Source organism: Leptopilina boulardi, unplaced genomic scaffold (genome assembly GCF_019393585.1).
Source record: "Leptopilina boulardi isolate dan_hultmark-lab unplaced genomic scaffold, ZJU_Lbou_2.1 LbouV2_408, whole genome shotgun sequence".
Taxonomy (NCBI): Eukaryota; Metazoa; Arthropoda; class Insecta; order Hymenoptera; family Figitidae; genus Leptopilina; species Leptopilina boulardi.
In genome coordinates, this window is record NW_026137983.1 from 716,437 (window position 1) to 739,903 (window position 23,467).

At 27.3% G+C, this 23,467-nt stretch overlaps 1 protein-coding gene across 2 annotated transcripts in view; it reads left to right on the forward strand.

Annotated features, from left to right (window-relative positions):
• Positions 1–22,056, forward strand: part of LOC127289385 (protein dissatisfaction-like) — a 52,673-nt gene extending 30,617 nt beyond the window's left edge. Inside the window, exons 4-9 of one of the 2 annotated variants that reach the window (XM_051317302.1) lie at positions 5,772–5,925; positions 15,163–15,358; positions 19,840–19,962; positions 20,168–20,404; positions 20,680–20,761; positions 21,517–22,054. In XM_051317302.1, the coding sequence (XP_051173259.1) occupies positions 5,772–5,925; positions 15,163–15,358; positions 19,840–19,962; positions 20,168–20,404; positions 20,680–20,761; positions 21,517–21,776 (1,052 nt within the window). In that variant the 3' untranslated portion in view covers positions 21,777–22,054. Of the gene's footprint in view, positions 1–5,771; positions 5,926–15,162; positions 15,359–19,839; positions 19,963–20,167; positions 20,405–20,679; positions 20,762–21,516 lie in introns of both variants that reach the window. The other variant, XM_051317303.1, reaches the window with a different exon arrangement.
• The last annotated feature ends 1,411 nt before the right edge of the window (positions 22,057–23,467 follow it).

The window sequence follows — 23,467 nt, forward strand, 5'->3', positions numbered from 1 at the left end:
AATTCGTACTTTTCGAGATATTTGCAAGTTTCCATACTTTTGGAACATCCTGTATAAGTGATTGTAACTTGAAGAATTAATTTCATATTTCTTGTAATTTTTACTTTCATATATCTTTAAATAACATACACTCTAAATCTGAATCAGTGAAAATTTCACTGAATTCAAATCAGTGGCTCAGTTTTCTTTAATTCACCAGTGGAATTTCACTGAGAATCAGTGGTTTTTACTGATTCCCAGTGAAATTCCACTGGTGAATTAAAGAAAACTGAGCCACTGATTTGAATTCAGTGAAATTTTCACTGATTCAGATTTAGAGTGTAATATGATGATGCAACCTATTGTAACAAAAGTTTTAATAATCCATTAAATAGAAGCTGATGAATAAATTGCTTTGGAATATTGAAAGAGTACAATGAAATAGATGATGAGATCTGACCAGATGGTCGCGTGAAGTATAAATATATATATACTTGGGGGATAATAGTGATTTAATATATATGTAGTGAACGAAACCTGCTATTTAAAACTTTCATATGGAATAATGAAAAATAGAATCGATTAAGAAAACGAGCCTCGGGTCAAGTAAACTAAATCATCCCTAACGATACTTTTAATCACAAAATATGTTTTTGAATATAAATATTATTAATATGCCTGGAACTACATTCGCTGAGAAAACGATATTATTTTATAATTCAACCATTTTTTAATTCAGACTTATATATATATATATATTTGCTATACAAACATTTTTAAAGATGTAACATAATAGATTTTTGTTGATAAAAAATATTTCATTTAAACATTAATTTTGTTTCATTCAAAGTTATTATATCCTTGACATGCAATTAAATATAAATGAAAAATAATTCATTCATTATAATCTAGTTAAAATCTTATTGACAATAAATATAAAATAATGCAGTGAAACATCCGAATTGTGAAAACTTTGTAGGGAATGGTAGTTTTTTTTAAATCTATGATGGGGAACAAGAATAGAAAAAAAGCAGAGTAAAACAGGTGTCAAAAATATAAAGATATGGCATATTTCGGACGTTCTACTAGATTTCCAGTAGAAATATACGGTTGATTTCCATTGTTCCCACTCGCTATTTGTCATAATTCTCGTCATCTACCGCACCCTGCTCTAGTGAAAATTTAGTAACTTTATAGTAATTTTTAATTTTAACAATAAAGTCACTAAATTTTCACTAGAGCAGGGTGCGGTAATTGACGAGAATTATGACAAATTGCAAGTGGGAACAATGAAAACCAACCAAGGCCATTCTAAACTAATTCTTAGGTTTAATCAAACATATTATAATTTCCATTCAAACAAATAATATTTTTAAATGAAAGTGATAAATATTTTCCATATCTTAAAATAAAACTTACAAACTGTGTTGAATTTAAAAAAAAAATCGTTCAAACAGATTTCTATATTTAAATAAAAAATTTTTTTCTAAATGTGAAATTTTAACATTTCGAAATGAATATATTTTAAAAAATTAAAAACTAGCGTGTGTACCTTAATAGCCCCGATTGACGGTAATTTTGTCTTTTAAAATAATAATGTTACATTTGAAGCTTTTGTATAGTAGTAGTTATAACAATATTTAAAATTTTCAACAAAGTCTGTGATGAAATAACTATATATATATGCATTGCTCTCAAAAAGTAAAAGAGATTACAGAGAGTGGAATTAAAAAGTGATTTGCTCGTCGTTGACACGGTCATATACGCGATAAGGGATAAAACGGATATTGCTGCGCCGCGCCACTGGGAACGTGGGAATTCGCGGCTGGTATCCGCTCAGCCTCATTAATGATGATGTCGGTATATAGCTCGCCAGTAGCTCTGCCTCCAAACCCAGCTCTCGAGACCAAGCTCAAAACCCTGCAAGCTGAAACCCAGCCGAACCACATTTACTATCTCTCATGTCCTCTCTCTCTCTCTCTCTCTCTATCACTCTCGTGTAGCCTTTCTCCCTTTATCACCTACCACCTACTGACATTACACCTCCGCTGCTTCACTTCTATATACATCTCACCATCAGTTTTCTACTATTTCCTACACTCTTTCAAAAATTCTATATAGATTTCGCACTATTATTTTTTTTCCCATCATCGTTTCACACTTGTCTCTCATACCTGATGACAAAATTTTTAGTGACTTTATAATTCTAATTTGATCGAATTTTTAAAAAAAAGCGATTGTAAATTTAGCCTAACTTTCCGTTAACCTAATTTGAATATGTCATAAATAGAAAACGTCCTAATTTTTATTTGCACAAAAAAATGCCAGTGTAATTATATACACTGTAAAAAAAGGAGTTGAATTTCAACTCCCTAGGGGATGCTATAAAAGTCCCACCCTTTTGGAGTTGAAGTGAAGGGAGTTAATGCTTTTCGAGTTAATTTTATGCCTATAGGGAGTTGGTTTTAAGGAGTTAATTTAATAATTAACTCCTTTTTTGACTTGATTTTTAACTCGAAAAATTTAACTCCCAGTAACGTTAACTTCCTAATTTTTTTACAGTGTACTATGTTGGACGCTGGAACCGAAAAGTTAAAAGGCTACATAACCTAAAATTTATATTTTATAAATTTTTTACTTATTCTGTTTCTTTCAGTTAAATATAAGTATACTTTTCTTTTGTAAAATACCATTTTATGATATTACAATACATAAATAAAACACTTAATTTCTAGTAATTAAGTTTCATTGTCTCTTTTACTATTGGGTTGGTTTCCACCAGGGATGGGTAAATGTCGCAAACTCAAGGTTTGCTACGTATGATACCTAAAATGTGTAGTATACGTAACAAATTGTCGCAAACGTCGCAAACCATATTATAAATATAACCTCACTTTTCGGATGTCAACTCGGACTCGCCTCATCATCATAACAGATAAATTATAATAATGTCTCAGGCAACTCAGGTAAATAGATCTACTGGTAAATATAAAGAGATGAAATATTCTTTAAATAATAATTTATTGCACTTCAGTTTAATAATTTTTATTAAGTTAATAAGTGTTTTTATATGTCTTTACTCTTTACTTTGAATTTCTATAATCCTACAAAAAAATCTCGTCAATGCTTCTGAAAAATTAAATATAGATCTTTTTGATTTTTAGAAACAGCAGGAAGAAGCGGATGAAATTTCGAAGATATTGAATTTATCAAAAGGAGATCTTCAACTAGGGATGTTCTTTTTTGGATGTAATATTCCATTCGCGGTAGTTGAATCCGATTTTTTTAAAAAGTTTGTCAAAACTTTAAATCCGAATTACTCGCCGCCTACCAGAAAAACTCTTAGTAATTTTATTTAAAAAAAATTTATAATAAAATGTTAACTGATCATTCATCAATACAGACATTAATGTTGAGAGGCCTTCCACCTAGATTTATTTTTAAAAAAAATGTCCACAAAGCAATAATCAAACGAATCAAACAAAAATTCAAAGACTAAACACATAGCGGGAACCAACTAGATTGAGGTTATATTTGCTTCTGACCATTACGAGTGCCTACGTCATGAAATGTAACAAACGTTGTGTAGCAAACTGGACAAGTTGTATACACATGTAACATACGTAGCAAACTTAGGTAACATACATGAAGTATGTTACTTACCCATCTCTGGTTTCCACACAATAAAAACAAAGTCTTAAACTGTTTACACCTTAAATTAAGCCCATGTATTTTGCATAAGTCTGTCTTTGTCTAGTTGGACTGACTCTGTTTACACCTAGAATTCAGCCTCATAAATAGGCTGAAATCAAGACTTTTTTTTAGTGTACATTGTACCCACTCGACAAAATACCTATTTGCCATAATTCTCCTCAACTACCGCACCCTGCTCTAGTGAAAATTTAGTGACTTTATTGTTGAAATTAAAAATTACTATAAAGTTACTAAATTTTTACTAGAGTACACGGAGAAAATTTGTTCCGAGAGTTTTACTGAACTTAGTTCGGTAAAATTGGGATATAACGCAGCAAAACGGTAATTTTTCAAAAATTAGTACAGTAAAATAAATTTCATAAAACTGTAATGCAAAAGGCATAAAATATTATAACATATATATATATTAGTGTCTCAAGTTCAGTTCGGGAAACCGTAAGGTACTGGCAGTACATAAACTAGAACAATATAGCTAAGAATATTAAGGTCTGTTTTTGATAAATCAGAATTGAAATTTCATAAATTATTTAAATTATTAATGAAGAGTTCGGTAAAACTTCAGGCAGAAATATAAAAAATAAATATTACCATTACCGGAAATCTCAATTCACCTACTTTAATGATTCTCTGAACGTTCACAATTTTATACTCACATATAGGAATTGAAACAGTACGTATACGTTTTACCGAACTGGGCTTGAATTATGTAGTGCCCAGAATGGAAATACTCAGGAGAGCTGCACAGAAAAAACCTGAACTCAAAATGATAGCGTATGCTACTCATTTTGATATGCAGCAAAAATGAGTCAGGTTGGTGGCGCCACTGTCTATGTCGTTTAGCATTGACTCATTTTTGCTGCATATCAAAATGAGACTAAGTTTTTTCCGTGTGGCTATAGTTTCATTCGTCAAACTAAAATTCCATACAATTACATGTAGCTTTAAATTTGATTTGTTTGTAAAATTAGTAGACAGTTAAGAGAAAAACTACATGTTTTAAATAAAAGATTCATCAACAAGTGATAAATAGCACAGGTTTTTTTGGTTACTTTTAAATCTTAATAAACGATTGTTTCAAAAACTAACTTTTTGAGAAATTCATTGAATAAATATTGATTTATAATTTCTTGTATAGACAAATAGTCAACATAATCTACGTATACGTTATCGTAATATAAACCAATGTTTAATGATTCAAATTTTGCATATATTTACAGTACTAGCTTGTAATAAATTAAAATATCATATCAAGTTTTAACTATCATCACTACAAAAAATAAAAAAAATATTTTGAAAAATTCCTTTTGTGCAACTATATCCCAACTTTCAGTTAAAATTCATAGTAAAATGTCCGAAACAAATTTTCTCCGTGCAGCTGGGTTAACTTTCGGTAAATGAAAATCGCCAGGGCTGAAGAAAAAGAAAAAATAGCAGTGAAAGAAAAAGAAAGCTCTGAAACAAATATACAATTATATTTAACTTAAATAAAATATAGCTGATTGAATGACAGATATTGATTAATTTGACCTAATTTTAGAGTTGATCTAACAACCAAATATCTAATTAATTCCAACGAACCATTTTCTCTATTTATTCTAAAAAAAAAAAACTCAAATACTATTATTATTATTTAATCAAATTAAATTGAGTTTTTACCAAGTTTTATAAATAGATATAGGAATAACTGACTCTCGAAATTATAAAAAAATTTATTTAGCTTCAAATTATTTTTTTAAATAAATTAAATTTTAACATCAAGCGGAATATTTTATTCTAAATGGCGTGAATTATTTTCACCTCTGGTAAACATCATTAGTTAAGTTCACTGCAAGTGTACAAACAAATGTGATTGCGAATAAATAATCAGCTTAGTTTGGGATATAGTGATTATATATTATATATATTCGATTTACATTTGTCTCTCTCATCTTTGTCAGATTTTCGTAATATATATATATATTTGCAAAGATTGAATAATATTTTGAAAAAAAAAATGATGAGAATTAAATTTGAAAATTCGAAATAATTAATTATTTTAAACTAATTAAAAAATTTGTAATTAATTTTCATGTTTATAGCTGTACAACATGAACGAGGACCGCGGAAAGCAAAACAACATTCAGTGTTGTCGGACAGACATCAACAGCCACCTTCAATTTTAACGCAGCTTTCGCCTCATCACAACGCATCGCGCGTTGACATTAATTCAACACATCCCTTCGTTCCACAAAGGTTAATATATTAATTTCATAAAAATTTGAATTTATTTATTTTGTATTAACCAAAATTCATTTAACTTCATCGAGAGAAATATTTTATTTGCATTTATTTGCGACAAATAACAATTAATTTGAATAAAAAAAAATTTATTTGTCTTAAAGCCTACAATATCAAAAAATTTTTTTATTTGTTTCAAATAAAAAATTTTATTTAGCACAAATAAAATTTACTTTTAAAGCAAATAAAATTTTTATTTAAACCAAATAAATATTTATTTGGCTCTGAGATAAATAATATATAATTTCTCGGTGTGTGATATAATTAACGCCAATATTTGGGACAAAATAGCAAATAACAAAAAAATAATTATATAAGAAATAGAACATTGTAACAAGTAAATTTTTTTTTTTAAATTGTTATCAAATAAATTAAAAATGTTATATCTAGTTCTTTATAAAATTTGTTTTAAAAAATATGTATGAAAAACAAAAATTTTATTTGTTCAATAACTTTTGAACAAAATTTAACAGAAAGAATAAGAATCTTTAAACAAAATGTCAAATAATTATATATATTATTTAACAACAAATTTTGGCTTGAAATAATCTTTTTTGGAGATTATACGAACTATAAATCGAACCGCCGGATCGTAGAAGGGCATACGCATGAAATCCAGTGCTTTAAGTTGGCCCCTGACATGAAAAAAAATTTTTTTTTTTAATTTTGATTTTTGAATATTATATGGGACCATTCATTAATTACGTAAGGACGATTTTGGCTAATTTTGACCCCCCTACCCCCATGTAAGGATACATAAGATTTTTCGGACCCCCCCCCTCCCCCTTCTTACGTAAGTTTTTAACAATATTAATGTAATTATAAAATTAATAACAACAATACAAATGGAAAATACTTGACAAAATCTTACGTAAGATTAGCTTCTACCCCCCCTTTCCCCGACGTAACACCATGTAGAGATTTTATAAACCCCCCCCCCCTCCCCTTAAGGACCCTTACGTAATTAATGAATGGCCCCTATCCTTGTAGAGAATAAAATTACGCAACTTTTTTTCTCAATGAAGTTTTTTCTTAAGGGGTTAGGGGTAGTCAGAATTTTCAAAAAATCAAATTTTTTTTTTTTGCATTTTCGTTAAGTAAAATATCTTAAAAATAATCTCTGAAAATTTCAAGTTAATCCGATAATTCGTTTTTAAGTTATTCGACAAATAACAAAGAGAGCTCGGGCCTTTTAAAGCGCTCGGGAGCGCTTGCAGCTAGTGTTAGCTGCAAGAAATCGGCTTTTAGGGTTCTATTGTCATCGATGAACTTAGACTTGGGTATATGTAGTAGTACCTAAATTAATATGGCCCAGGAATAGATGACTCGGTGTAAGTAATTTAATAATTCGTTTTTTTGTACGTAAATCTAGTGTGAAACTAAACGCGTTTTTCTCAAAACTATGTTTTTTGAACTGGTGACAACTATAACTCGAAAACCGCTCAGTCGATTTTAATGAAATTTATACAGCTTTTAGAATACATAATAAACTCGGGCCTGATCGAAGGATTTTTTTTTTTTGAAAAATTTCGATTTTTTAAGACCAATTAACTGTTGATTTTTTCCCAAAAATCTAGACAAAAATTTCCTGAGGCCGCCATTTTGTTAATTTTTGAAAAAAAAAAATCCTTCGATCAGGCCCAGGATTATTTATTTATAAAACTAATTTTTTTTATCCGACCCTGTTGAAAATTCCGACCTCGTTTACGACGTCGTATTCTAAGTAGTTTGCGACGTAGTAAACGACGTAGTAAACGACGTAGTAAACGAAGTAGTAAACGACGTCGTAAATGAAAGCGGAATTTGGGATAGCAAACTACGTCGTTTACTACGTCGTTTACTACGTCGTTTACGATGTCGTTTACTACGTCGTTTACTACGTCGTTTACTACGTCGTTTACGATGTTGCAAAAATTATTTTAATATTATTTATTTAGTAATTTAGTAAGTCCAATATCCAATATTAAAAATTTTAATAATAATTTAAAAAAAAATTTATTTTTATTATTTTTTTATAGTTATTATTATTATTTTATTTTTAATATTTAAATTAAAATAAAAAAATGGTCATCAAAATATTAGTGAAACCATTTCTTCCAAAAAAGAATTTGTCTCAAATCCAATAAAGGAGAGACATCGGGCAGAAAAAAATTTCGACAAAAAAAAAATTTTCGATCACTGCTTATATACCAATCTAAAGGCACCTCAACTGCGAGAAACAGTTATGATGTTCGCCCTCCCTGTGGCGTTGAGCGAACTTAAGTCCAGAGCTGAGCCATCAGCGCAGCGCGGAAACATTTGAAAAATTTGATTTTATTAGATATTTTATTTTATTTTAAATATGACAAATAATTAACTTAATAAATAATTAATGTCATAAATAATTATTAATAACATAATGTCATACTTAATAATTCGTTAATTAATTATTTTTAACGAAAATTTGACAAAAACAAAATTTGTTGGCCAAAAAAAATATTACCATTAAAAAATAATTTTTTTGTTAAAATTTCGTAGTAAAAAAAATTTTTTCAAGACAATTATTTGTGACCTAAAAAAATATCACGATGAGAATATAATTAACAAAAAAAATTACTCGTAGCACAGAAAAAATTTCACCATGAGAAAATAATTTTTTTTTAATTTTATTTGTAAAAAATTTATTGGTAGCTCAAAAAAAATATCACGATGAGAAAATAATTTTTTGTCAAATTTTCTCTGTAAATAAATTAATTAACTAAATAACGTACCGTAAAACGGGGTTATTTCGCTCATTGCGGGTAAATTCGCTCACCCACTTTTATGCTTTATTTCAGCTTTAAAATAAAGTTTAATACATTTATTACCAGGTAAAAATGTTAAATTTGTTAATAGAAATACTAAATTTTAGTTTTTAATCAAATTTAAAGCAAAAAAATGGGTGAGCGACTTTACCCGCACTGAGCGAAATAACCCTGTTTTACGGTAATTATTATAGTTACTTAATTTTTTACTACGAAAATGTAACAAAAAAATATTTGTAGAACAAAAATAATATCAAGATGAGAAATTTAATTATCTTTAAATTTTCTCTGTAAAAAAAATATTTTGTGGCCTAAAAAAATTATATCACGATAAGAAAATAACTTTTTTGTCAAATTTTCTCTTAAAAACAATTAATTCACTAAATACCGTAATAAATCGTTGATTTTTTTTACTACGAAAATTTACCAAAAATTTATTCGTAGCACAAAAGAATATCACAATGATAAAATAATAATTTTTTTTCAAATTTTCTTTGAAAAAAAAAATTCGTGTTTTTAAAAAAAATCACGATGAAAAATAATTTTGTTGTAAAAATTTCTCTGTAAAAAAATTTAACAAAAAAATTATACGTAGCACAAAAAAATATTACGATGAGAAATTTACTTATTTTAAAATTTTCTCAATAAAAAAATTATTTGTGGCCCAAATAAAATATCACGATGAGAAAATAATTTTATTTGTCAAAATTTCTCTGTAAAAAAAATTAATTAAATAATTATATAATAATAAAATGTTTGGTCTGTCTTTCTGTCCTAACTTGAAGTTGGCCTTTTCTGATTTCACGTATTTTTTTGAATATAGTAATCTTATGACGTGTCAAATTTTGACAATTCTTTTTCTCATTTTTGCCAAAGTTGTATAATTGTGTTTCCAAATTTCTTTAAAATAAAATAATAAAATAAGTTTCTTTAAAATTCCAAATTCGAAAATTCAATTCACGAAGCTGAAGTACACAACGTTTACCAACGAAAATTTTTTTAAAGTTGTATATTGATTCAAAAATTGTATACAAATACAAAAAATTTATAATGAGAAAAAAGATGCGCCAGGAAATTTCGTACAAGATAGTAATTTGAAAAAAATTTATTTTTAAGGTACCAGGGGCCAACGATTACCTATTAAATATTAATTATAAAAACACAGGCCTCGAATCAACTTAAAGACACAAAACAGTCGTTTTAGTCGATTTATATTCCAAAAAAAAGTGGATTTGTTTTTCATTTTAACAAAAATATTTTACAGATTTTTAAATAAAAATTTTTTTTTAATAATAATCCTTTTCGAAGGGTTAAAGTTGAAATTTTTAGAAATAATTAAATTTCAAAAGATATAGTTAATTTTCAAACAATTATTAAATTTTACAGATCTAAAAATAATTTATCAAACAATTTTTGGAAAACATTTTTTAAATTTAATTGAATTTTCAAAGATTTAAAATTGAGATTTTTGAAATTAATTGAAACTTTAAGTGTTTTGTAATTAAAATTTTAGATGATTTCACTAAAAATTTATTAGAAAATGCGGACAAAATACAATAATTTGAAAATCATTTTTAATTGAAAAATGGTTTCACATAGTTGAATTTTCAAAGAATATTATTAAAATAGTTAAAAATAATTGAATTTCCTTAGAGTTATAATTGAAATTATTAAATTTCAAAAAAAAAAAATTTCGATGGAAAATTTTAGAAATTTTAGATGCTTTTAAATTCAAATTATTGAAAATTCAATTAATTTTGAATTAAAATTTTTGAGAATAATGAAATTTAATTTTGATTTTAAATTTGGAAAATAATTGTACTTCAGTTCATTTTGAATTAAAAATTTTGGGAAATACTTGAATTTTACTTGAAATTTTTTATAATAATTTAATTTAAGTTCATTTTTGATTGAAAATTTGGATAATTAATTTTGAATAGAAATTTTAGAAAATAATTGAATTTTATTTCATTTTAAATTGAAAACTTGGTAAATAATTAAATTTTAAATTGAAAATTTTGGATAATTATTGAATTTTAATTGATTTTGAATTAAAATTTCGGGTAATAATTGAATTTTAGTTTATCTTGAATTGAAATTTTTAAAAAATAATTCAATTTTATTGTGATATTTTTTTTTAAATTATAAACAATTGTTAAATTTCATAAAAATTTTAATTGAAAAATAATTTTGATATAATTGAATTTGTGATGTATTTCATTAAAATTATTAAAAATAATTAATTTAGTGAAGAATCATTTTAGTTCAAAATTTGTTAAATAATTGAATTGAAGAAGATCTGAAGAAGATCTACATTTTATACCAAAAAAAATGTATTTTATTTACATTTTCTTTTCAAATGTAAAAAACAAGTCGCATTTTATTAAAATAAGTTGATAAAAGTCGTATTTTTGAAAAAAGTCGGAAAAAGTCGTATAATCCGAGGCCTGTAAACATATAATTTTCATTATTATCATTTAATATGTTATAATATTCTAATAAATTAAATTATTATTAATAATATTAATCTTTAATAAATTTCTTTATAACAAATAATTAAATCCTCGATTTGGCGCGCTTGCGCGCGTTTAATTTTGCTAGTTAATTAATTTTTTTACTACGAAAATTTAACATTTTTACCTGGTAATAAATGTATTAAACTTTATTTTAAAGCTGAAATAAAGCATAAAAGTGGGTGAGCGAATTTACCCGCAATGAGCGAAATAACCCCGTTTTACGGTACGTTATTTAGTTAATTAATTTATTTACAGAGAAAATTTGACAAAAAATTATTTTCTCATCGTGATATTTTTTTTGAGCTACCAATAAATTTTTTACAAATAAAATTAAAAAAAAATTATTTTCTCATGGTGAAATTTTTTCTGTGCTACGAGTAATTTTTTTTGTTAATTATATTCTCATCGTGATATTTTTTTAGGTCACAAATAATTGTCTTGAAAAAATTTTTTTTACTACGAAATTTTAACAAAAAAATTATTTTTTAATGGTAATATTTTTTTTGGCCAACAAATTTTGTTTTTGTCAAATTTTCGTTAAAAATAATTAATTAACGAATTATTAAGTATGACATTATGTTATTAATAATTATTCATGACATTAGTTATTTATTAAGTTAATTATTTGTCATATTTAAAATAAAATAAAATATCTAATAAAATCAAATTTTTCAAATGTTCCCGCGCTGCGCTGATGGCTCAGCTCTGGACTTTAGTTCGCTCGACGCCACAGGGAGGGCGAACATCATAACTGTTTCTCGCAGTTGAGGTGCCATTAGATTGGTATATAAGCAGTGATCGAAAATTTTTTTCTTGTCGAAATTTTTTTCTGCCCGATGTCTCTCCTACCTATTTATTGGAATTGAGACAAATTCTTTTTTGGAAGAAATGGTTTCACTAATATTTTGATGACCATTTTTTTATTTTAATTTAAATATTAAAAATAAAATAATAATAATAATAACTATTAAAAAATAATAAAAATAAATTTTTTTTTAAATTATTGATTTTTTAAATTATTGATTTTTTAAATTATTATTCAAATTTTTAATATTGGATATTGGACTTACTAAATTACTAAATAAATAATATTAAAATAATTTTTGCAACATCGTAAACGACATCGTAAACGACGTAGTAAACGACACCGTAAACGACGTAGTAAACGACATCGTAAACGACGTAGTAAACGACGTCATTTACTATCCCAAATTCCGCTTTCATTTACGACGTCGTTTACTATGTCGTTTTCTACGTCGTTTACTACGTCGTTTACTACGTCACAAACTACTTAGAATACGACGTCGTAAACGAGGTCGGAATTTTCAACAGGGGATTGATTTCTGATTAATCTCCAAGGACTTATGATTGTCACCGCAAGGACCTTTTTTTGGAACTGGGTTAACAAAAACAGCTGTAACTTCGGAAATAAAAATTTTTTTTTTTTTAAATTTTCGTGACTTCAAGTCAAAACATTGTTTAATAATACCATATTACTACTTTTGTAAAATAAAATTATTTAATAGCAAAAAAAAATACTGAAAATTCTCATTTTTTCGTGCCTCTGACTACCCCTAACCCCTTAAAGTAAATTGTTTTGAAAATAATTCCAAAAAACTTGATTTTTTTATACCGTAATATTTCATTCAATTTTATGTTCAACTCGTCATAAATCCAAAGTTTTTTTGACTTCAAAATCCGGAGGATTTACTAATTTTTTTTTTTTTTTTAATGTTTCGTCTAATTTATATAATAAAGCAAGGTTACACAGAAAATTAAAAGGCATTAAAATAAGCTGCAACGCTTCTTATTTTAATCCAATTTTGCTTATTTTAATCCATTTTGGTATTAAAATAAGCAAAATTGGATTAAAATAAGAAGCGTTGCAGCTTATTTTAATGCCTTTTAATTTTCTGTGTATTTGACAACCTTGCTACAAGTTTACCGTGCAAGCTTACTGAGCAATCTTACGATAATCTTATTATGCAATCTTGCAGTAACCTTACACTGCAATCTTTCGGTTAGCTTACCATGCAAGCTTTCGGTCAGGTTGAAACTTGCGGCAAGTTTGCCTTTCACGGTTGGTAATATTGCGCGGCAAGCTTACTAAAAGTTACGTGCCATGTCTGATGGGTACAGTAGATATAACCTATAATTTTTTGCTTCTTACATTTATTGTTTTTGTTTATTTTACTGAGAAAAATTAATGCAATATCAAACCATTTGTAAAGTCATAAATGATTTTTTTGATAAAGTTACAACCCACATAGCACGACTTCTTGCTGGAAGGTTACTGTAACGATATCTGTATGGTTTGTAAGGTTACCGTGTAAGCCTGCAGTAAACTTGAGGTCATCTTAAAACTTCCGCCTTACAGTAAGCTTACACAGTAAAGCTAAGGGAAGCTTACATAGTAAGGTCGTGGTAAGTTTACATGGTAAGGTTGTGGTAAGCTTACACAGTAAGGTAGTTGTAAGCTTCCTTTAAGGTTACTGTAAGGTTACTGTAAGGTTGCTGTAAGGTTACTGTAAACATAGAATGTTGTTAATAAATAAAATTTATTAATATTTATGCGCAGTAGTTTTCTATGGCACATACGGCTGCGCAGTAACTTTTATTTGACAAACCCTATTGGGGTTCATAAAGTACTTTACTAAATATATAATTTTTTATACAAAAAAATTTATAATATAATATATGTTATAATATAATTATTTTTAATATATTTTCATATTACTTTATATTAACAGTAACCTTACAGCAACCTTACGGGAAGCTTACAGAAACCTTACCATGTAAGCTTACCACAACCTTACCATGTAAACTTACTACGACCTTACTGTGTAAGCTTACCTAGCTTTACTGTGTAAGCTTACTGTAAGGCGGAAGTTTTAAGATGACCTCAAGTTTACTGCAGGCTTACACGGTAACCTTACAAACCCTACAGATATTCTTACAGTAACCTCACAGCAAGAAGTCGTGCTATGTGGGAATGTTAAACATAGTAAGAAAATCAGAGGTTAGGAATACAGCGACGTCTGACATTGTAAAGTTGCAATAATATGAACAGAAACAGACTGTTTTGTAGCTTTACAATGTTAGACGTTGTCCATTTTTCGAGTCATGTTGGACGTTGTAAATTTACAAACTATCGTAAATTGACAATCGTTTGTAAAAATGCAAACTCATTGTAAATAAGCTAATCTTTATAGTAAATAAACAACAAGGCTTGTATGAATACGTGTTCATACAAGAATTTATAAAGATCTGTTCGAGTCCAGTAAAATTCATGACAAAAAAATAAAGTCATCTTTGTGATTGTGATCATAAGATAATGTGCATTGAAGATAATTCCTTTTTTTAAATTAATTATATTCGTTGCTTTTTAATTATAATTAAAAATTATACTTTTAATAAAAAATTATTTCTTTAACATCTGAGTTTTATTATTATAAGAATAAAAAAAATTTTTTAAATCTAACCTCTTATTATTTGAAAATCGCATTCTCATATTTGTCTCTTTGCAATTTTACAAAACGTTGGTAACTTTACAACGTCTGACGTGGTCCATTTTTCGAGTCACGTTGGACGTTGTAAAGTTACAACGACATTTTTCTCAGTGTTATTTATAATATCAACTTTTTAATTTGAGGTAATAATAATAATTATACGAGCACAATGCAAACTGTGTACTTAATAAATTTTCTACGTCAATGGGTTGAACCTTCTTAACTATAACTCTTACATCATATTTTCTATAAAAGAAAATGATTTGGAATTTATTTTCAAATAATAATAATACACGTATAAAATAATAAATTTGTATTAATTCTGCTTTATATATTGTTCTTATCTATATATTTTTATATAATGGTAATAATGAATACTTGCAGAAGATTTCGAATGGATCACCGATTTACACCGTACCCTATACCACTTCGTATTCATAAGTCATCTGAGGATTCCCCTCCGCCTGCACCATTGGCACTTACTCATTCTCCATCGACAACGACCCTCTATCATACAACGACAGTTACCGTCGCACCACCGCAACTTCTACAACTAATTTTGGCCGCAGAGAAATGCCAGGTAAAGTAATTCAACCCCAAATTGTTCACCCCACCCCCTCTCATTCCTTTTCACGCTAATAATCCCTGATGAATAATTTTAACGGGGGAAACAAAGTGCCAACAAGTTGTGCTTTTCTCCATTTAAATTCCTCACTATCGCTTCACTGATTCCCTTTATATTTCGTTTATATATAATTATACTCTGTTAAACCTCTGTTCTTTGAATTTGATTTTCTCATTTAATTACGTACGACGAGTAATATGTAATGTAACTTGGGGAGCTTTGCTTACCAAACACATTATTTTTAATTTAAAAAATATTGTCTTTGCGAGGCGCATGATTTTTCCCAAAAATTAAAAAGGTCGAAAATTTAATTGATCGAATTACATTAAGTCGATATTTTATTTGAACGAAATTCTAAATGATCGATATTTAAAATGGTCGATATTTTATTTATTCGTAATTCTAAATTATCGATATTTAAAGTTGCCAATATTTTATTTAGTTAATATTTTATTTTATCGAAATTCTAAATGATAGACATTTATGAAGGTCGACATTTTATTCAGTCGATTTTTTATTCGGTCGAAATTCTAAATAACCGACATTTATAAAGGTCGATATTTTATTTAGTCAATATTTTATTTGATTGAAAATCTAAATGGTCGATATTTAAAGTGGTCGACATTTTTATTTAGACGATATTTTATTTGGTCGAAATTCTAAATGATCGACATTTAAAGTGGTCGAAATTTTATTAGTTCGATATTTTTTTTGGTAGATATTCTAAATGAACGACATTTAAAGTGGTCGATATTTTATTTGTTCGATATTCTAAATGATAGAAATTTAGAAGCATCGAATTCTATATCCATCGAAATTTAATTTGGTCGATATTTTAAAGGCGCTCTCACACCTTTTTGGCTGCCTGCAGGTTACCATGGCAACGCATGAGAGTGAGTACGACAGAAAATTTAAAAATTTGAATATTCAAATTTTCTGTCTCACTCACACTCGTGCGTTGCCATGGTAACCTGCAGGCAGGCAGGCAGCCAAAAAAGGTGTGAGTGCGCCATAAAAGCTCGACATTTTTTTAGCTATACGAGTTTCCTTTCTATGTAGATTGTCGGTAAAGTACATTGAAATTTTGCGGGAAATTTGAAATTATTGATGTAAATAATAATAACATAGAGAGGAAACTCGTATAGCTAAAAAAATGTCGAGCTTTTAAAATATCGACCAAATTAAATTTCGATGGATATAAAATTCGATACTTCTAAATTTCTATCATTTAGAATATCGACCAAATAAAATATCGTCTAAATAAAATGTCGATCATTTAGAATATCGACCAAACAAAATATCGAACTAATAAAATTTCGACCACTTTAAATGTCGATCATTTAGAATGTCGACCAAATAAAATCGTCTAAATAAAATCTCGACCACTTTAAATATCGAGCATTTAGATTTTCAATCAAATAAAATATCGACTAAATAAAATATCTACCATTTTAAATATCGACCATTTAAAATTTCGACCAAATAAAATATCGACTAAATAAATTGTTGACCGCTTTATATATTGATCATTTAGAATTTTGAATAAATAAAATATCGACCAAATAAAATGTCGACCACTTTAAATATCGATCATTTAGAATTTCGGTCAAATAAAATATCGACTAAATAAAATGTCGACTTTCATAACTGTCGTTCTTTTAGAATTTCGACCAAATAAAATATCGACTTAAAGTAATTCGATCAATTAAAATTTCGAACTTTTTAATTTTTGGAAAAAATCATGCGCCTCCAATTCGAGTTAGTGGCCGCTCAAAGAAATAACAAAAACCTATTAACTCCACTATTAATTACTTTTTTAAATTATTTCGCATTCAATTACAGTAAATAAGTAGAACAGCCCAATTCCTTCAACCCTTTTTTATCATTCCTCAAAATTTCAACCCGAAATTAACATTAAATTTTTGTTTATAATTCACTTTTGGAAAAAAACTGAAGAATAACATCTAGAAACAAATTACAATAATTTTATTGACCATATAGGTTTAACTATTTTTTATAATTTCTATTAAGAAAGGCTAATTATATATTTTATATTATTGATAATATAACATTTGTGCAATTTTACTTGCGATTGTATTGAATTTTTTAAATTAAATTTATATTATAAATTTTATTTTAAAAAATATTAATTTTTTATAAACAAATTTATTTATTTTTAAATTGATCGTTTAAAACTTTTGTTTGGTTTATTGCATATCTGAAAACAATAAGAAAATCTTGCAAAATATTTTAGACTTGCCCACGTGCGAATTTAGGTTGGCCGCCAGAGTTTGATGGTTGGCCCAAGGTTGGCCTAACTTTGGCATGCAAAGTTTGGTCCGCCAAAGTTGGGCCAACTTTGGTGATTACATGAACCCATGGTTGGGCCAACTTTGCATGCTAACTTTGGGCTGCAAAGTTTAGCCAACCATCGGGCCAACCTTAACCCAGAGTTGGGCCAACCGTTGGCAAAACTCCAGCAAACATAGTTTAAAAGACCTAAAAGCTTTGGTTGGCCAAACTCTGGGCCATGGTTGGCCCGAAGGTTGGCAAAACTCCGAAAAATGTAGTTTAAAAAACCTATAAGTTTTGGTTGGCAAAACTCTGGGCCATGGTTGGCCCACTGGTTGGCAAAACTCCGGGGAACGTAGTTTAAAAGACCTATAAGTTTTGGTTGGCAAAACTCTGGGCCATGGTTGGCCCACTGGTTGGCAAAACTCCGGGGAACGTAGTTTAAAAGACCTATAAGTTTTGGTTGGCAAAACTCTGGGTCATGGTTGGCCCACTGGTTGGCAAAACCCCGGGAAATGTAGTTTAAAAGACCTATAAGTTTTGGTTGGCAAAACTCTGGACCATGGTTGGCCCACTGGCTGGCAAAACCTCGGGAAATGTAGTTTAAAAGACTTAAAAGCTTTGGTTGGTCAAACTCTGGGTCATGGTTGGCCCGAAGGTTGGCAAAACTCCGAAAAACGTAGTTTAAAAGACTTAAAAGCTTTGGTTGGTCAAACTCTGGGCCATGGTTGGCCCGAAGGTTGGCAAAACTCCAAAAAACGTAGTTTAAAAGACTTAAAAGCTTTGGTTGGCCAAACTCTGGGCCATGGTTGGTCCGAAGGTTGGCAAAACTCTGGGAAAAATAGTTTGAAAGACTTTTAAGATCTGGTTGGCCAAACTCTGGAACATGGTTGGTCCGACGGATGAAAAAACTACATGACAAATAGTTGGAAATATATATATAGATATATATATATATTAAACATATTCAGTAATAAAATAAAAGTTGTTTCTAATTCCAGTATTTTATTATTTTGTGGCTTCTATCACCCGTTTAAGACTCTTAATGAATTATTAAGAAAGTAAAAATATTTTTACTGGGTCGCAACTTATGAAATCATTTTTCATTTATTTTCACATGCGAGCGTATAGTCTAGTGGTTAGCGTATTAGTCTGCGGTGCGTTAGGTCAGGGTTCGATCCCAGCGAGCGTCAAATATTTTCTAAAATGTATGTCGACAATTGCGTTTAATAATAATAGTTTAAGGTTTATGTAATGTTCTTCACAATAATAATGTGTTAATTGTGTAATTAATAATTAATTCACGTTTGTAATTAATTTTCAGCTTTTTTTTTTAAGTTGGGCCAACTTTGGGATCAGTTGTTGGGACAACCTTTGAAAGTGATGGTTGGCACATCTTAAGTATTTTAAGTTGGACCAACGTTGGCATTAGTTGTTGGGCCAATCTTTGAAAATTACGGTTGGCACAACATACGCATTTCAAGTTGGACCAACGTTGGCGTCAGTTGTCGGGCCAACCTATGTCGCCAATGGTTGGCGGACCGTTATCATTTCATAGTTGGCCGAACCTTTGGCATGCGAAGGAGGGCCAACCATAGGTATAGTTGGCCCAACTTTGGGCCGACCAAAAATTCGCACCTGGGTGGTCTCAGGAAACTTTTTGTTTAAATAATTTTACCCACAGAAAAGCAAAATAAAGTACATTTTAATTTTGAAAAATAAAATCAAGTTGAAAAAATTTTGATGTACAAAATATTAAAACAAAAAGATTCATCGGGTTCACTCTAGAACTTTTTGTAAACTAGTATTAATCAAAAAAAGAAAATCTATTTGAACCAGTACTGGCTCAATATCGGCTCAGTACTGGTTTGCCAGTACTGGGAGGATGGTACTGCAACAGTACGGATACAATGAAAATACCAGTACTGGTTCAGTACAGACTGCCCAGCCTCGGCAGCCAATACTGAACCAGTACTGCGCCACTAGTCAACTCTGATATAATACTGAAATTTTTGATTGGGATACTTTCTTTTTTATTCAAAAATACATGAAAAATGCTTTAAATTTTTCTATTTGCCTTTCATTTTCACTTTACTTTTTCAGTGAAAAATTTAAAATAACATTAAAATGAATATCAATTTTAGGAAGTAGGCTGGAATAGTAGTTTGCAGCCAGACCTGGAGGAAATAGAACAAACTGAAACGGAAACAAGTCGCAGTCCATCCGGGATTGTCCCAAGTTTCAATCCCACTTGGGAAGTTTTACAAGTGAGATAATTTCACCAAATTTATTTAAATTAATTTTTTCAAAAAATGACGCGATTTATAATTTTTCTATAACAACAAAATATATTATTTAAATATATAACTACAATTATGAAAATTAAATATATTATTGAAAAATTAGAATAATTTTTTTTTCTCGATTTTATTAATGTTTTCTTTTTTGTTAATAATTAATTTTTTTTTATAGGAAAAGACCGCTAGACTTTTATTCATGGTGGTGCAATGGGTTAAATGTTTGGCCCCATTTCAAGCAATTCCAGAATGTGATCAACGACTACTTTTGGAAAAAACTTGGACTCAATTATTTCTTCTTCATCTCGCTCAGTGGTCCACATCATGGGATATCACTGGACTTTTGGATGATGAACAAGCTCGTAAAAGACTTCCAGATAATACTTCACGTCAGGAGCTTCGAACTATTCAGGTAAATATTTAAAATATGAAATTTAAAAACATTTTTAATATAAAATTTTTTTTATTTTTTCGAAAATTAAAAATTAATTAAGATAATTTATTATTCAACATAATCTATAAAATATTGTACTGTTAAAAATTTATTACCGAAAATTTGAAATTTATGACAAAAAAAGAATAAAAATTATTAATCATTATAAACATTATTTAGAATTTTACAATTTATTCTTATTATTATTATTATTATTATTAAAAAATTATAACAAAATTTTTCTTCATTTTTAGAAAATAATGTACAAATTTAAGCAAATTTGTCCCGATAGTAGAGAGTGGGGTTGCATGAAAGGTGCAGTTTTATTTACTCCAGGTAAATATTTCATATTTTTATATTGAAATAAAATTTTTTAAAAATTCCCAATTATTTAAATTCATATTTCATTTTCATTTATTAAGTTAACGGGAAATAAATATTAAGATTTATGCCATGAAGAAAAAAAATCTATTTAAAATTCTGTAAAACTTAATTATTGTTCGACAAATTTTTTCAACATTATAACTAAAAAATATGACAAAATTTTTAATTGCAATAAATTGCTTAAATTAGACTTCAAAAAATTTTTAAAATGGAACTTTAAGATTTTTTTTTTTTTTTTTGAAATTTTTTGAAAATTTATTCCAAATAAATTTTCTTTATTTTATTCTTATAGAATTATTCTTATTAAGAAATTAATACAATGAATTTAATGTCTAATAACATTAGTTATTTAAAGTTAAATATTTATTAAGTAATTATTAAATTTAATTAAAATAAAAAAATTAACTTTTTTTTAGAATGTAAATCAACTATAAAACGATTTTAAATATTTACAACAATTTTTCAAATCGAAAATTTATTATTCCAATGTAAAAAAATTTTCAATAGTAACATATTTCCAGAGAAATAAATTTTAAACTGTTAAAGAAAGAAACCCTTAGAAATTGGAACTTTTTCTTTCTTTTTTTAATAATAAAAAAAAAAAAATCATCACTAATTATCTCTTAATTTCAATATTATTATTTTAATTATTAAAATTAATTAAATAAAAATTTTTTCCCTTTTTTTTCCCCCGTCTAATGAAATAGAAGGCGAGGATCTAAGTGCACCAGAAACAGTTGAAATGCTTTATATTCAAGCACATTCGATATTCTTCGATTATACAACGCCTCGATATTCACATCAAAAATTTTGGAAACTTAAACGTCTATTACAATTATTAGACGATGTAAAACCAAAGACAATTGAACATTTATTTTTCCGTGAAACTATCGGACAAATACCAATAGCACATCTATTAGATAACATATATAAAATGGAACCTTATACTCAAAATAGTCATTGTTAGGAGAATTTTTGATTTTTTTAAAATAATTTTTCTTTTGTATATGCGCGATAGTAAATAAAAATAAAGGATTTATTAATTTCTTTAGTGAAATTTCGACATTATCATCGAGATGAAAAAAAGAGGACAGAAATTTTCCTAAAGATAATAATTTAAAGGATTATCATTGTTGAGCGTTCATTATAATGTGTATAAATGCTGTAACTATAAAATATATATTATATTAGGATTTATATTATAAGTATATTATATCAATATTCAAAAAAAATTTTCTAAACAAATTTATTTTATTTTCTGGCTTATTTGGTGCTTTTAGCGTAAATGAATTTTTCATATTAAAAAAAATAATTATTATTATTTAATCAATTAATTTTTTCATCATTAAAAATTATTAATCTTCTCGCTTCTTCATTAGAAAGAATAATTTATTGACAGTTTTTCCAAGTTTTTAATTTTTAAATTTTGTTTATTTTAATTAATTTTGATATTACAAAAATGAAATATTAGAAAGAAAATCTTTTCTAATTTGTAATTTAAAAATTTGAAACAAAAAAGATTATATATTGTTTCATTTACATAATTTATTTATATTTATTTATATTTATATTTATTTATATATATATCAATATTCCTTGTTTAAAATTAATAATATATTAATTAATTATCATTATTAAATTTAATGGTCTATTGATAATAAAAATAATAGTGCAATATAATATTTTTCTATGAAGAAGAATAATAAAAAATTTTTAATTTGATGATGTAATGAAAAAAAAATATTCATTGGCTCTCTTTCGAAATTTTCATTTTAAGAAAAAAAAAAATTGTTCTCTTTTGACGAAAATTTATTTTCGCATTAACATTTTTTTTATTTAATTTATTTCACTAATCTTCCTTTTTAATTATTTATTAATACTTATTTATTTAAGAAAGAATTGAACAATTGGAACAAAATAGTCTAACATCATATTTTTAAATCTTTAAATAATAGGTATATAATTTAGAAATTTGAAAATTTTTTTTTTTTTTTAAACTTAAAGATTCAAAAATATGAAGTTGGACTAACGTTTTTTTATGACACTGTCCATCCGATTCTACCTTATAAAACATGTAAGGAATTAAATTAAACTAACAAAAAACCTTCTTTTTTTTTGTTTTAATTATATTTATAAATTAATTTTATTAGACAATACGCAATTATTGCCAAATTTAGAAAGTATTTAAATACAATAGCAATTTGTATGAGATAAAGACTGCAAAATTTTATTTTACTTTTATAATAAATTCTGTAATGTACACTGTAGAATTTATCGACGAAATTTCTATATCTAAATTAAAAATTAAAAAAAAAAAAATAAGATATTTTTCGTTCACAATTTCGCGTTCGTACGTAAATGGCACAACGGGTCTGCTGGACCCGACGTATTCAAACGTATATTGTACAGCCGGTATTAAATATTTTTGCACAAAAATTTAATCTGAGGTAACTTATGATGTATTTTTTTTTTTTTTAATTTCATTAGTTTCACAGGAATTAATTTATTTTAAGTTGGTTAAAAAAATTGTGAAAAATAAAAACAAAAACTTGCAAAAAAGGAATATATTAAAATTAAAAAAAATATTCAAAAGCTACTCATTCAATTAATTGGAACTCGAAAAAATACTCGGGTCTACTGGACCCATGATGTCAGTTA